We start from the raw sequence: 14,541 nt of genomic DNA on the forward strand, positions 1-14,541 counted from the left end.
AAATAAATGATTTCCAATTAGCCTCACTTTCCAAAATAACAGAACACCCTGACCACTACATGAAGTGCCCAGCAGAGGGCACAAGCCCAGAGACTACTCAGTGAGAACCCAATGTCAAGTAGTGAACCTAAGCTGCATCTGAATCATTTATCTAAAGCAGTTTTTATACATTTGAGACACTACAGAACCTCAAAATTTCTTTCCAATGAAAGAAATCCAGCCAGCACATCCCATCTCATTGCACAATCTGCCTTCATGCCCAGCTCATTGCCAGGTGACCCACTTACTGCTGAAGGGATTGCAATAGCCTCACTGTGTTGGTCAGCTGAGGCTGTAAATGTGAAAGTCCTTTGAGCAAAGTCAATGGCACCAGACAACTGGACGACAGAAACGCCCTATTTTTACCGATGTTGTCATGGTTCTGGTATGCACTGAGTACACAAGAACAGTCAACTTCCAAAACTGAGTCAGAGACTCCCTAAAAGGTAATGCACATTTTTTAAAATGTATGCATTTCATTATTCTATGTAAGGCAAACAATAAAACTTTTGTTTTTTAAGTTTTTAAATAATAATAATGTATTGAAAAGAATAAAACATTTAAATCAACTTTACTATTTGAGTATCATGCTAACTGAAGTTAAGTCATATGGGAGAGGACAGGAACCATATGATTTCACTCATTGGAGGGATGGATATAAAATAGAAAGCAGCAAATGAACAAACAAACTCATAAACACAGACAACAGTAGAGTGACTCCCAGAAGTAGAGAGAGTAGGGAGAGAATGAAGAGGGTATAGGAGGTCAAATGTATGGTGATGAAAGGAGATTAGACTTTGAGTGGTAAGCACACGGTGCAATATGCAGGTAGTACATTATAAAATTGTAACCAATGTTACCACAAGAAATTTAAGTAAATAAATAAATTATGTGTGACATTGGAAATATATCTAAAGTTAGGAAAACTAAGATATTTAGTTTTAAGCAGGCCATAAACACAGTGAAGCATTAAGGAACCAGGGGAACTCACACCAAAAAAGCTCAGAGCCATTTGGTGAACTCCCTAGTCCCACTGGTGAATGAGCCTAGGCTGAAAGGGGGGCTACAGCTTGTCCAGGATCTCACAGCACACAAGCAGGAGGACTAAGGCATGGCCTTGCCTTAGGTCTCTGAAATTCCAGTTCAGAATCTGCAAGAAGAGAGTGATCTTTCTTCTGCATATTTAAAAAAGAAACTTATGCTAACCACTCAGACTAATTTGTCCTCTGTGTCAGTAGCCACAGCGGGTGCTTCCTCTCAGGGCACTGACCACGGGGAAAATGGCTTCACACACATAGGTCACAAAGGGCACCGCCTAGCTTCGCCTCAGCGCCTGATAGTCAAGGCCCTTCTCACTAGAGCTATCAGTCTCCACACTGGTAAAGCTGCTGATACACACGACACCACACATGTTCAGGGGAAGATACACCACGGGAACATCAGGGTTCACAGAAACTTTCCTCACTAGACTAGGCACGCTGCCTTAACTGACAGCCTTTAGTCCCATGAAAGAGCACTTTGCCCCTGGCATTACCTTTTCCTCCTCTTTCATACCAGAGCTATTATCAATAATGCCTTTGAAGTGTATCTGTACTCAGATATAAATAACCAATATTAACTTCAAAAATTGGTTCCTCCCACTGGCTATTTCTTTTCTAATAGGTGGACAAAATTTCAAGCAAATTATGGAATTAGAGGAATATAACATCTGACACATAGTAGGTACTCAGTAAATATCTGCTGAAGAAACAGTGAGAGGACGAGTGGAGCCGGGGGCGACAGGAGGCAGCCCACTCTGCCTACGCACAATGCCTTTTGTCCAACGGACAGCAAGCAGTGCTGTTGAAAGTTTTGAAAATGTATACAGTTCTTCCACTCAGTAGGCAGTTACAAAAGGCTTTCTCTTTTTTACAAGAGCAGAAGATATTAATATGATAAAATTTATAAAATGCTGACAGTCTACTAAGCCTTCTTCAAATATATCACCTTATTTAATCTTCAAAAGAAGAATTCACCTTATTTTACAGATGTGGAAAGTAAGACTTGGATTAAACTTAAGTCTTCTGACTCAAGATCTCATAAGTACTCTTTCTGCTACTACTCCAAATCTATAGTGACTCCCTACAGTATTCCAGAAGGAGCACTATCTATTGATGAACCATCTAATTTTAAGGAGCAAACACTGATTTAAAGGACATACAGTAGATAAAGAACTGATAGCTAGTCCACTGTTCTTCCCTACAAAACACAAAATCTCTATTGGTTTAGGGGATTGGACATAAGAGCATTATGAAAGGAAATTCAATTCTTTTTATATTTTTGTTAAAATAAAAAAAGAATTTATGCGATTTGAGAAACTTTAGGTATTAATGAGAATGAAAGCAGCAGGTTGGAAAAGGTGGATCTCAAGATTCCTCTATTTCAGGAGTCTCTTAACATAATCATTCCAAGAGTAGAAGTTTAACTTGGAAGACTGGCACAGAGCTATGAAGGGTGGTGACCTGTGTTCAACTCATAACTGCACCGCTTTCCAACCCTGTGACTTTCATGGACCTCAGTTTCCTCTCATGTGAAGTACCTCCTCAAAGATGCTGAGAGACTCAGACAACATGCCCACAGGGTTCAGTACAGTGCCTGCCCTCTACTGAGTGAAGGTAACTGTGTACCGGGAGGTATATTGTTGCTTCAACTCTTCTATTCACAATACTTGACACTGTAGTCAGGCAAAAACAAGTTCCATATTGACTTTGTCAACACAGGCAGAATTCCCAAGCCAAGATGTTTGCTTCCAAAGACAATCTCTTCAAAGATGTTTGAACTATTTTGGCAGAAACAAATGTAATCAACACATTTTTAGTGTCTGTTTCCAAGTTTAAGAAATGTGTGAAAATGCCCCACAAAATATTTTTCACCATAAAGATGGCAAAAATACTTTGAAAATTGTGTTTGGTTAACGCTGCCTCCCTAAAAGGAAGAGTTAAATAGAGGATAAAAGCAAAAGGTTGAGAGGCTTCAAGTGCTAATGCCCTGAACTGATGGCTGCCTTTAGCAAATGCTCATTTATTTCTTATTCATATACAGGGAAAACTAACCATAGACATAATTATTCTTGTACAGCAAAGGATTTTAAACTTCTACATGTTCTTCATTTAACTGAAAAGATGAGGCATTATAATACTGACAGAGACCCAAAATCCATGCAATCATTTTATAACTAAATTTTTCACCAACTAGTTACGAAATCCAAATGACTAGAAATAGTAAAAAATGTATTTTCTCTAAAAAGATGAAATATTTGAAAAAAAATGAGTTAGTCAACCGTAACTCAAATGACCTTTGTTTTCAAGATCTGTAGAGGAATGATACCATATGAAAGGTGAAACATTTAGATTTTATCATAGTCCTTGAATTCTAAGATTCTGTAGCCTAACCTTCATAAAGGACTTTGTTAAAGAAAAAAATGAGTATTATAATTCAGTGAAGTTGAGTATTAATGTATTCTCAAATGTTGACATGTTCTCAGTTTAAGTGTCTATAATGTAAAAGTCAACTGATAAGTATATTCAACCCTTCATTATTCAGACACTGAGAACATAATTAATACAATGTCCATACTCCTCCTTCTCTTCTTGGCTTCTTTCCTACTTAGGTCTCTGCGCTATCCATTGCCAATTCACCGAAGGATGAAAGGAGTACGAGGATAGTTCAGTTTTCATTACAGCTACACAGTATGGTCGGGGGAGTTAAAATCATTCATGATCATCATCTTAGAAGCTTAGCTTTCAGGCGACTCAGTTTACAGCCATGGTCATCATTTGTTATGAACAAACAATGGGGTGTAATACATGCAGAAAAGAGCTATATTTTATTTCTCCCAGAGTCGCAACTTTTGGTTCAGTATATAACAAGTAAATAATAAATATTTGGTAGAGAAATTAAAAAAGGGAGGGATGGAGGAGGAAGTGAGAACACAAAACAAACAAAAACCTATGCATACAAATACATGGATTCATAGAAATTTTAAACTGACTATATGTGGGAAAACTGCATCAGTTAAATGTTCAGTTTAGTAGATAATTTGGGGTGAAACTAAGCTCTTCCACTTACTGGTTGACTCTTCTGTAAAGTGGAGCTAATAACAGAACCATTCCCTTGGCTCACTCTGAAGATTAAATAACAGAATGGTAGAGTGTTTGTTATACAGTAGGACACAACAAATTCCATTATTATTACAACTAGTATCATGGTCTAGTCCAATATCCTTTCTTTCTAGAAAATAAACCAGAGACCTAGAGAAATGAAGAAGATTGTTGAAGTCACACAGCTCTCTGGAGGCAAAGCTCGACTAGAACTCACACCTCCAGCCTTCCAGCCCATAATCCACATTGCTTATCAGAAAACCCACGTTAAGAAGAAAAGAATGGCAAATGCTAAGCTCAAGTGATACTGGTTCTCAAAATTTCGTGTTTTTAAGAAATATGTGGGAGGGTGCCTGAAACATGTGCAGTGCTCTCTCTTGCCCCACTAGAAGATATTCTGATCGAATTAAATCTGGGGTAAGGTGTTTTCACACAGATCCCAGGTGATTCTACTGCAAGGACTCTGGGGTCACATTTTGAGAAGCACTGCTACAGAATGAGAAGGGCCACACGCTCCCTATCCATAGTCACAACCATTAGAATCACCTGCGGAGCCCCACCTGTTCTATGACATTATAATCACTGGAGTGACAACAGGCATCTATATTCTTTAAAGTTCCTCAGGTGACATATACATGTGGTCAGTTACAGAACCAATAGCCTATAAACAGAGACAACAACCACTTTTGCTGAGATCAATCTAAAGACTGGAATGAGGTGAGATTTGTGAAACTAAAGAAAAAAAGAATGCTCTGTGGGAAAAGCTCATGTGCAAAGGTCAGAGACTGTCGTAAGGTACAGGAAGCACGTGAGTTTAGACAAATAAGGGGACCCTGGGAAGGTATAGACAGTGAGTTCATTACTCCCTGCCCCAATCATGGCCCACCCTTGCCACCTCTGTTTACAATACTCACCCTTCAGAGATGAATATGTATTCCTCTAAACATCCACCCCTGCTCTGACTCACATCAATCCCTTTCAGAACTTTGACAATTAATCAAAATGGGATGCAATAACACAGTTTAACTCAGCTAATGCCACTTACAGTGTTGCTTTAACATTTAACCTCTTGGAGTTTTTATTTCCTCATTCCATAAAGGAAAACTGAACATTTTGCCTATTTCATGCAGTTGTTACGATGATCCAAAAACACGTGTCCGAAAGCATTTTTTCAATTCTAAAGCAATGTACAAATCTAAGGTATTTCTTTCTTTTTTTTAAATTTATACCTCCTTATCCTAGTAAAGGTATACTATGAGTTTCTATTATTTAGGCACTGAATGAGGGGCTGGCTGAGCCACCTCCATAGAACTCCTGAATCTGGAAGGCCACTCTAGGTCAGCATGTGACTGCAAGGTGATTTAAAGAGGACACAGGCTGGTCACCTATACTAAGACAGACAAATTTCACAGGATCAAGAAAGTTAAGAAAAGTTCAAAGACTTGCTTTACTACTTTACTTGGAAGTAAACTCAAAAGTCATAAAGCCCAATCCTGCATACAAATGTCTCAGAGTAAGAATGGATCAAATAGAGAGGATATGAAAACATTCTTGAAGGAGTAAGTACAAAGAATAGGGGCTACGGCCCATTTCTGGGATGTAATACTGATCAAGGGCTAAAAGCTCTCATTTGCATCTAATTCTCCAATGAAGAATGTAAACTCCAATGCAAAATAAAGAGTTCTGTGCAAAGTTCAAAAGGAAGGTAATGAAGCAAACAGAGTCAAATGCCTCAAAACTAACAGGAAGAATGTCCTAAGTGCAGTAGCTAAGCTATTGGTTCTGACTCTGTGCAGCACCGAATACACAGTCTTTATCTGGACTACAGGGAAGTAGACATCAAACTCCTCAGGTAAATAAAACTATCCTGCTCACCTTTTACCTAAAATGAGTGAGACTTTGTTAAGTACATCAATATCACGATTATTTTACAAACCTGAATGGCAGGTTTATGACATATTTTCACATGCACTTTTCATTGAAGTTTCAAAAATTATTAGATACACAATTAGAAAGGAAAAGGGGGCTTATGTACCATGAGGAAACAGATTTTAAGAGTTTCCATTAATGAAAACACGTAAGCCTTACTTGAATCCAAATTATGCAAAAAAAAAAAGACAGTTGGAAAACATATGTGAGCAAACCAAGTGGTTCCATTCATAAACATGTGGCAGCCAAGTCGCTTCCTCTCGCACTGACCTTCATGCTAGACCTACACAGATAATGACATAGCCTGGATGCTTCCTTTGTAAAACGCAGCCACTGTAAAATGTAAATAGAGTTGATGACATAATATTGGCAAGGTGTGGCGGTATATATAAACAGGAACAGCTCAGGAGAACCCGAGGCTAAGGCCGATGATGATTGTGCACACTAGCCCTAATAAAAGCCTCATCCTGTCACCGTGCAATTGACCTCTGCCCCATGATGCAACGACCTGGCCAAGAATGTTTAACATCACATGTACCACTCACGTCCAGAATTTATGCTAAAAGACAAAGTTAGAAATAGCTTTTAAAAAAAAGCCATCGAATCCCAACCAGTAACAGATAGAGGAGGTTGCTTGGGAAATGTACTTCTCTGTCAAATAAAACATATTCACTTACATTTTAAAGAAAACTAAAAACCCTAGAGAAGTAACTTGTCTAAAGCTAAAGATTAGTGTTAGGAATAAAGATCTCAACGTCCTGGCAGTCTGTGTCGTATTCAAATTCCTAGGACATGCTGCCCAAATGATTCTGATTTTAGACTAGGATCAGGGAATAACTCATAACAAAAACACAGAATAGATGAGGGCAATTACATCTGCACCCCTTGCCCCCAACATACACACTTGCGGAGACTTGAAAGCAATATATGAGTGTTTCTGTATATGAAAACTGATAGAGAACTAGACTTTGGCTTCAAACTTATCGATCAGCAAGTCACTACTAATCATGGGATTCTATCCTCCCTGCATTTGTCATGAAGCTATTGTCCCATCATGACCACTTTCTGATTTAATTTTTGCCTACAGTATTGCTAAGTTTCCAAAGGCTACTCAATGGGGAAAGTGAAGAAACATGAACTAAAGAAATTAAAAAGATGCACATTCTCTTAAAGAGGCAATCCAACAATAACAAAAATGTATGGGCTTTTGAAGTTAAAGTGTGATTAGAGAAAGTGATGTCACAAGAAATAAAACCATAAAAATCAAACCTACAGCTACAAATTAAATGCACCAAGAACTCTACAGCTTTCACATAAACTAATATGGAAATAACTTAAAGAAAAACAAATAGGCAGAACCACAGTCAGACGTGAGCACCTGGAGAACGTACTTACACCTTAAACTCAGGCGCCACATCTCACTTACCTCATTTTCATTTGTGTCCTTGGAAGTAGAGGGCACATTAGTACAGAGGGAATGACATCTTTTTTTTTCAAGCTGAAAATGGTGTGTTTCATAAGGACAAAATCTCTCAGTGTTTTGCTTTTCTTGACCACTACTAAAATTTTTTGATGGGTCTTCAGAGAACTCACTTTTTTCAAGTGATCTCTCTGTACCACTGTGAGTAGAACTGACGCTGGCTGCCTTTCGGAAAGAAAAAACATCAGTTTTGCTCTGGAATGTTATTTCTCTTGTGTTGACATCATCTACATGCTTCTTCCTCTTTGTACAATATGGAGTGCTGTCTTTTTCTGAAATCCTTTCATCCAGCTCACTAACTTTTACTTCTGTTTCACTGCCTTCAGCAGGGGAAATGTTCACACGGTAAGGCCAACTGCTCACAGCACTCGGCAAAAGTTTCTGCTTAACACTGTCGGCTACCACTTCTGCCTCCTCCTGCCGAATACCATCTTCCAGTGTGAGGTCTGGGGCAATAGATTCTTCCCGTGCCAGTCCCCTGGATAAAAGAGCCGGCTGTTCTCTTGAGAGCTGAATACTGCTCTTCTTCTTTCCCTCATTTTCATTGTTGGGCTCTCCTGGCTCTGTGTCCTTTACAATTTTCTTGATTGGTTTTCTTCTGAAATATTTTCTTCCGGGAGAATATTTTTCAGGGCTCAAAGGAGTTTTGGCAGGATCTAAATATTGTTCTTCTTTCTCAGCTCTTACACATCCACAGACATTCCCCATTGGATTTGCGGGAGAGATCACAGCTCCACAGATTCACTCATTTCCAAATCCAGGGCTTACTCAGATCTTCTCCATTAAATCCGAAAATTCCACTCTGACCTGTAATTCCTCAGACTGTGTGACCACCCTCTTCAGCATGAGGCCATTTTGCTTATGAGAAAGGCACACGCAAGAAATGCCATGGCATCCTGCCCGGCTGTGTCCCTGTGTCTCATTAGACAGTGTGACTTATTTCTGGCCACCAATCCTCTTAGACAAACATCACTGCTCACTGTCAAACTGCAGCACTGATGAGCTTGCCAGGCAAACCCTTAGCTTTGTCATACAAGGAGGTTCTGACCCTCACCGTAACTTTCAGTTTTCTGACGTGCAGCTATGCCACCACAATTTGCGTTAACCTTTGAAACTATTTGTGATTCAACACATCTGAGCGCAAACAGAAAGCAAATACCAGTGAGGAGACATTTACCAAAGTGCCTTTCACATTCCGTTTCAAAGTGCCTTTCAAATTTCATTTCAGAGAGTCTCTGCTATTTAACTTAATTTTGGTAGTTGAAAAGAGAACTCAAAAATCTCTGTAAAGTACACTAGGAGTTGTATTCAAAACAGCCATAAAAAAAGTAACAGGACAATTTAACAGCTGAAGGAGATATAATAAATGCATAATGCCTAAAATACTCTATTAAGATTGCTTCTAAAACCAATTTTTCAAAATTGTTTGAAATGTTTTTCCTAGCCATTTCCATTATGTGCTCATTAGGATTTTCATGTAAGCAAATTGATAAATTTTACGATTTAAAGCATGGAACACTCAGCCAAAAGAAACACTTGCGTGTTCTCTTACATGAATTAAGGCAGTTAAACTTTATATGTAACTTTTACAATTGTACCTTAGTTAAATATTACATAGTTTTTCTAGGGCCTTGCTATAAAAATAATGAGCCAGCATGGAACCTGATTATCTAAGGTGTGCATATTTCTAACACTGAGTCATAGCTAGGGCAAAAAGGAAATCAGTGCAGCATGGCTGGACTTACACGTAAGCAGAAATCATCTAATAAAAATAAATTGCTAATTGCTTTTTTCTATGTAATGTTTGGGCTGATCAAAAGATGAAACTCGTTGGGTTTTTCTAAATACGAATATAGGTAAAGAGTCAGGTTAGCAACATTGTCAATATTTCTCAATAATAGGCCTACATGGTGAGCTTTTCCATGATCATTTAAAGAGAAAATTAAACCAACTTCCATGGCAAAAAATGAATATCCCAGAAGACAAGCTGGCAAAAATAAAGCCTCTGATTTGTTTTTGTTGTTGTTGTTGTTGTTCATTTTTTATTTGATTTGCAGTATCTTCAATGGCAATTAAACATTTTCCAAGAGAATGTAAAAGCAGAATGGCTGGCATCCGCACCCACACAATGGAGGTGCAGCCAGTGATTTGTGCACCACCCGTTCCACCCCCAACCCTGCCACACAGAGCAGCTGTCTCTGGGCTCAGACCAGTGCACAGCACTCCCTGCCTCAGTAACGGCCCAGCTTTTTACCCTGTGCCTGGTAGCTGGCCGTCACCTTGCAAAGCCAATCTGTAATATCAGTGAAAATTTCCCTTACTCTCTAAGGCCTTCCTGATCCTACTACAACACTCTTTCCTCTATATCCCTATTTGTATTTATATCACAATAGATTTACTCCCCTAGATGATACTCAGTTTTATGAACATTCTCCCAATAGACAAAATTACATATTTCATCATTTTAGTACCTCCGTATCTAGCATATGGTAGCTAATGATACAGGAGTGCTGTGTTGATACTGCTTACCTTCCACCAGGCTGATTAGAAAATAGATTCAATGTGTGATACTCTCAACAGATAGTTTAAAATAAATAAACTGGTCTTCTGAAACTATTTCCCTTACTTATATAAAGTACAGAGAGAAAGAAGAAAAAAACTAAGCCCAGTCACTTTGAATGACTGCCACTACTATAAATAGCCTTGTATCTTGGCATGACCAGTAAAAATTGTTCTAACATTAAATTATCATAGTACTAAAAAAATGTCATTTCATCTAAATAAAGGAACATTTCTGTTTTACTGAAACGCTGATGTGTTTCATTTAAATAGGTCTTGGTCTAATTTTTAAATATTGTTAATAATGCAACAGTCATTATCTTCTAATTCAGGTGCTAAAACACAGTGGTCCTAACAGATCATATTAGAATCAAAACTTCTCTTGGTTCTTCTGTGCCTGGTCCTCCTCTCTTCTCCAAAGACACCTGAACCCCAAAGAACTTTCTTAATACATTGTTCTTTTTCTGAATGATATTTCACTTAAGTTTTCTCAGACTTATGGTCTAAACATACTACTTCTAATTCACAATCATTTACTCATATTTTGGTCTGTTGTATTTTCTGGTTTCTGCTCCCAGGAGCTTGGAAGTATTTTCTCCATGGTCACTAATGTCTTCCTTGTATACAAATTCTTAACCTGTATTCAGTCTTAAATTTCTCATGCTCACTAGTAGCATTTCATACTGTTCACTATGCCTTTCCACCTGAAATTCTCTTCCCTTGATTTCATTAACACTACACATCCTTGTCGTTTCACCCATCTCATCAAACGTTCTTTTTGTTTCCCCAGATGGATCTTCTTCCTCCTGCACCCCTAATCATGAGCCCTCCCCCAAAGTGCTGTCCTTTGCTCTAGGCTCTTCTCCATGTATGCGCATCTCTTAGATCCCCTAAAGTTCCCTTGTCTCTGACAGATTCAATGGCCACTTGTATACTGGTAACTCCCAAGTTTATCTGTACCTTTCACTTCTCAGCTCTGCTCTGCTCACAGATCTCCCACTGCTGAGCAGACAAATGGACAGGGTGTCCCACCATGCCATCAAACCTGCCAAGGTCTTTAGTTTTGCCCTTACCATCATCCCCATTTCTCTCAATAGTTTGGTTTTTTCTTGGTTGGTCAGTTGGTTTTTACCTCCCAGGCTGAGAGTTTAGAGTCATCACCTTTGCTCCCTCTCCTTCACCTTCTAGTCACTATCACCAAGTTCCTTTCTTTCTTCCTTCAAAATGTCATCTCTTGGATTCAATTGTTCATCCCCACCTGAGTCTTGGCCTTTATCACTTTACCCAGAGATCAACATCTCGACTTCTTACATTATCTTCCTGACTGTGGATTCTGCTCATTTCAATTATTTTACACAGAACTGACATGGAGAGTTTCCTAAAAACACCACTTTTCAGGTGCAGAGTGAGTAAGTGGCTCATTCAGTGCCAGCACAGCCACACATAAAAGAGCCCATAATGAAACTCAGCTCTTCCTCCCTCCAAAACCTGAGGGGTTTCCCTCTGCCCCACAGGGCTTCTTACTCTGAAATTCAAAACCCAGACACAGCCTGTCTTACCAGTTCTGTCGGTAATGGTAATGATGTGATTTGGCTCCCTGTCCCAATAGGCCTCTAACCCTCCAAAGTGGGGTTCTTGCAGTTTCAACTCTACTAAAAGTTGAGGTACCTAAACCACTTAGGGCTAAAGAATCCCTGAAAAAGTGGCCAAAGAACTCCACATGAAATCAGCTTCTGGCCAGTTCTACTCAGTCTTTACCCAATTCGGGTAACAAGGTCTGGCTCCATGCCCAAATCCCTGTCTTGGTTTAATGCTCAGTGCTCTGACTCCCATAAGGATGGGGTCCTCTAAAAACGCAAACTCACAGGCCTTGAGGGTCCTGCCCCTGGTTCCTGTTTCTGGATTTCCCTGACATCAATACCCAGCTGAGTGGGTGGGTATTCACCTATATTAGCTTCCCTGTAGTCTGGAGGCCTGACACCTGGTTGGTTACCTGGGTCTCCTGGCACCTGAGTCTGCCCTTCTGCTTTCTGGTTGCTACCTCTTTGCTCAGCTGCCTGTTCAAAACCTGGAACTTACCTAGACTCTAACTCTCTATACCTGTCATATTTTCCCTATTCCCCAGTGAGTCCCAAGTACATTATTTTCCACCATTCCCCTACAAATCCTATACCCCAGTCAGTTGCTTTTTAAAATCCTCACCCAAAGAAGGGGGAGAGAGAGACATCTCCCCCTTAGGTGATAAAACATCAACTAGCTGCTTCCTGTCCACGCCCCAACCAGGGATCAAACCCACCACCTTTTGGTGAATAGGACAATACTCCAACCAATTTTGTTAGCCACTTGGCCAGGGCCCCCAATCAAATTTTAAAAAGAAAAAACTAAATCAAACTCCTCTCAAAATCTGGTTTAAAATTCCAGCTCCTTTCTGAAGCTGGCAAGTTATCTATCTCTCCCCCTTTCAAGGCCCAGCTGCACAGCAGTCAGTCAGTGAGGGGTGTCGCATGCCTGCTGTGGGTCAGGCTCTGCTGCACACGGAACACCCTGTGAGTGGCCACAGCATCACTGAACTACAGCAAGTTCCAAAATTAGGGCTCTGCTTTTTGAATGAAGATGGTTTTGTCAAAATGTATCATTTTACAAAAACTAAAAATCAAAGGCAACCCTCAACTGGCACGAGTTTATTAAAGAATTCATAGCTGATCAATTTTTATTTATTTGCATTTACTCTCCTAAAGTCTCATTTGAAAAAGTGTAGTTCTATAGAAAAACAGGAATACTAATTCAGGAGATCTCTTTATCATGTTTATACTGCCATCTAGTGTCTATCAATAAAAGAAAATAGTTTGCATAGTTGGGAGGCCATAACATCAATGGAAACCATTCTAAATTAAGGATTGAGTAATAAGATTTTCATATATCTAAGTCAGGTAATACTTCCAATAAATAAAAAAAATGTGTTCGTATTCAATTAAAAAGAATCTTGTCTTCCAACTCTGAGATTACGTGTGTTGTCCTAACGACAGTCAAGGTTATCAACAACAGGAAATGGAGCACCAGGCTCATAAGTAGCTACTTGAAAGGAGTAATACAAATATATTGTTTAAGAAAAGAAACCTAAAATTTATTTCCTCCCATAGTATATGTATGTGTAATTCACTTTTGAGGTGAACAATCTGAAAACTAGCAATAAGAGGCTAAAAGAAATGACAATCAAGGAAAATTGAGCTTACCTGAAAGTGCAAAATTATTGTCCATATTAATCCCAAAGTCAATTTGGGATTTCCATCTGTTATGTCATCATTTCTAATATTCACTAATTTCACCTGGGTTATTTGTGAAGAAGAGAGAAAACAACCTGTTTTTTAAACCATCAAATGACTTATCTTTACCTACATAAAAGCAATTCTAAGTTATACAAAGAAAAAAACTGAATGATTCAAATACCATAATCCTCAAAATATTGTTTTACTCCCTATCTTCACACATTTTAGATTGCAATTTATATAATAATCATGGAGAAACATATTACTTTAGTTTTGTCTTCTAGATCAAATAATAAAATTATTCATTTGTCAAAACAAAATACAACTCAAGTGAAAAGTCCTCAGTACTTGAGATTTTTAAAATTGGAAGTTTGTAAATAAGTGTTATTTTACAGTTAAGTAGGAAACTATTCTGAATCATAAAATAATTTTGAAAAATTTCTCCCCCTTCCTTCACAAAGGGAAAAAAGCTAGCATTATTTTTCTATTTATCATAAACTATTACCCAGATAAGTAAATATATAAGTGACTGGACATTTGGACAGCAATTCAAATATAAAAACATATATGTCATAATCAGGTAAATAAATGTAATGATGTCATCTAATGTTTACCTCCTGAATGGACAAAATAATTAAATATCATCAATTTAATATCAAAAATTAAATACAACAATATCTAACATTTTACTTTCTGAACAAGATACTGCCAAAAATATTTCATACCAGGCATTATAATTAACCATTAGTCTTCATGAAACTTCCACTAGAATTAAAAATGATCATGCAAATACCAAATAATATTTAAATACAAAGTATTTACTAGAATTTAATAAATAAAAATCATTTTAATATTCACAACAACCTAAATGAAAGACTGATATAAAATAGTTCCCCTCTCCCCCTTTCCCTCCCTTACTTTTTCCTACTCCATGAAAAATCAATATTGTTGCCACCTCTGATTTCCCATTGTTTTCAGAAACTTTTAATTCTCCTGAATTAAACCAATTACTCGGTCTACAGGACTATAATGCACAATGCTACCAAAATCAAGATCATATCCAGTATGACGTTCATTCTTTTCTGTGATTTCTTCTGAAACCTCAAGCCAGTTGGGGGCTGTTGTCAGA

General features: G+C 38.3%; 1 protein-coding gene across 16 annotated transcripts in view; it reads right to left on the reverse strand.

Annotated features, from left to right (window-relative positions):
• DST (dystonin) overlaps nt 1-14,541 on the reverse strand; it is a 447,461-nt gene that overhangs the window by 203,555 nt on the left and 229,365 nt on the right. For all 16 annotated transcript variants that reach the window (XM_036024287.1, XM_036024285.1, XM_036024266.1 and 13 more), the window contains one exon: nt 13,380-13,472. In XM_036024287.1, the coding sequence (XP_035880180.1) occupies nt 13,380-13,472 (93 nt within the window). The remainder of the gene's footprint in view (nt 1-13,379; nt 13,473-14,541) is intronic.

The sequence above is a fragment of the Phyllostomus discolor genome, chromosome 4 (genome assembly GCF_004126475.2).
Source record: "Phyllostomus discolor isolate MPI-MPIP mPhyDis1 chromosome 4, mPhyDis1.pri.v3, whole genome shotgun sequence".
NCBI classification, from domain to species: Eukaryota; Metazoa; Chordata; class Mammalia; order Chiroptera; family Phyllostomidae; genus Phyllostomus; species Phyllostomus discolor.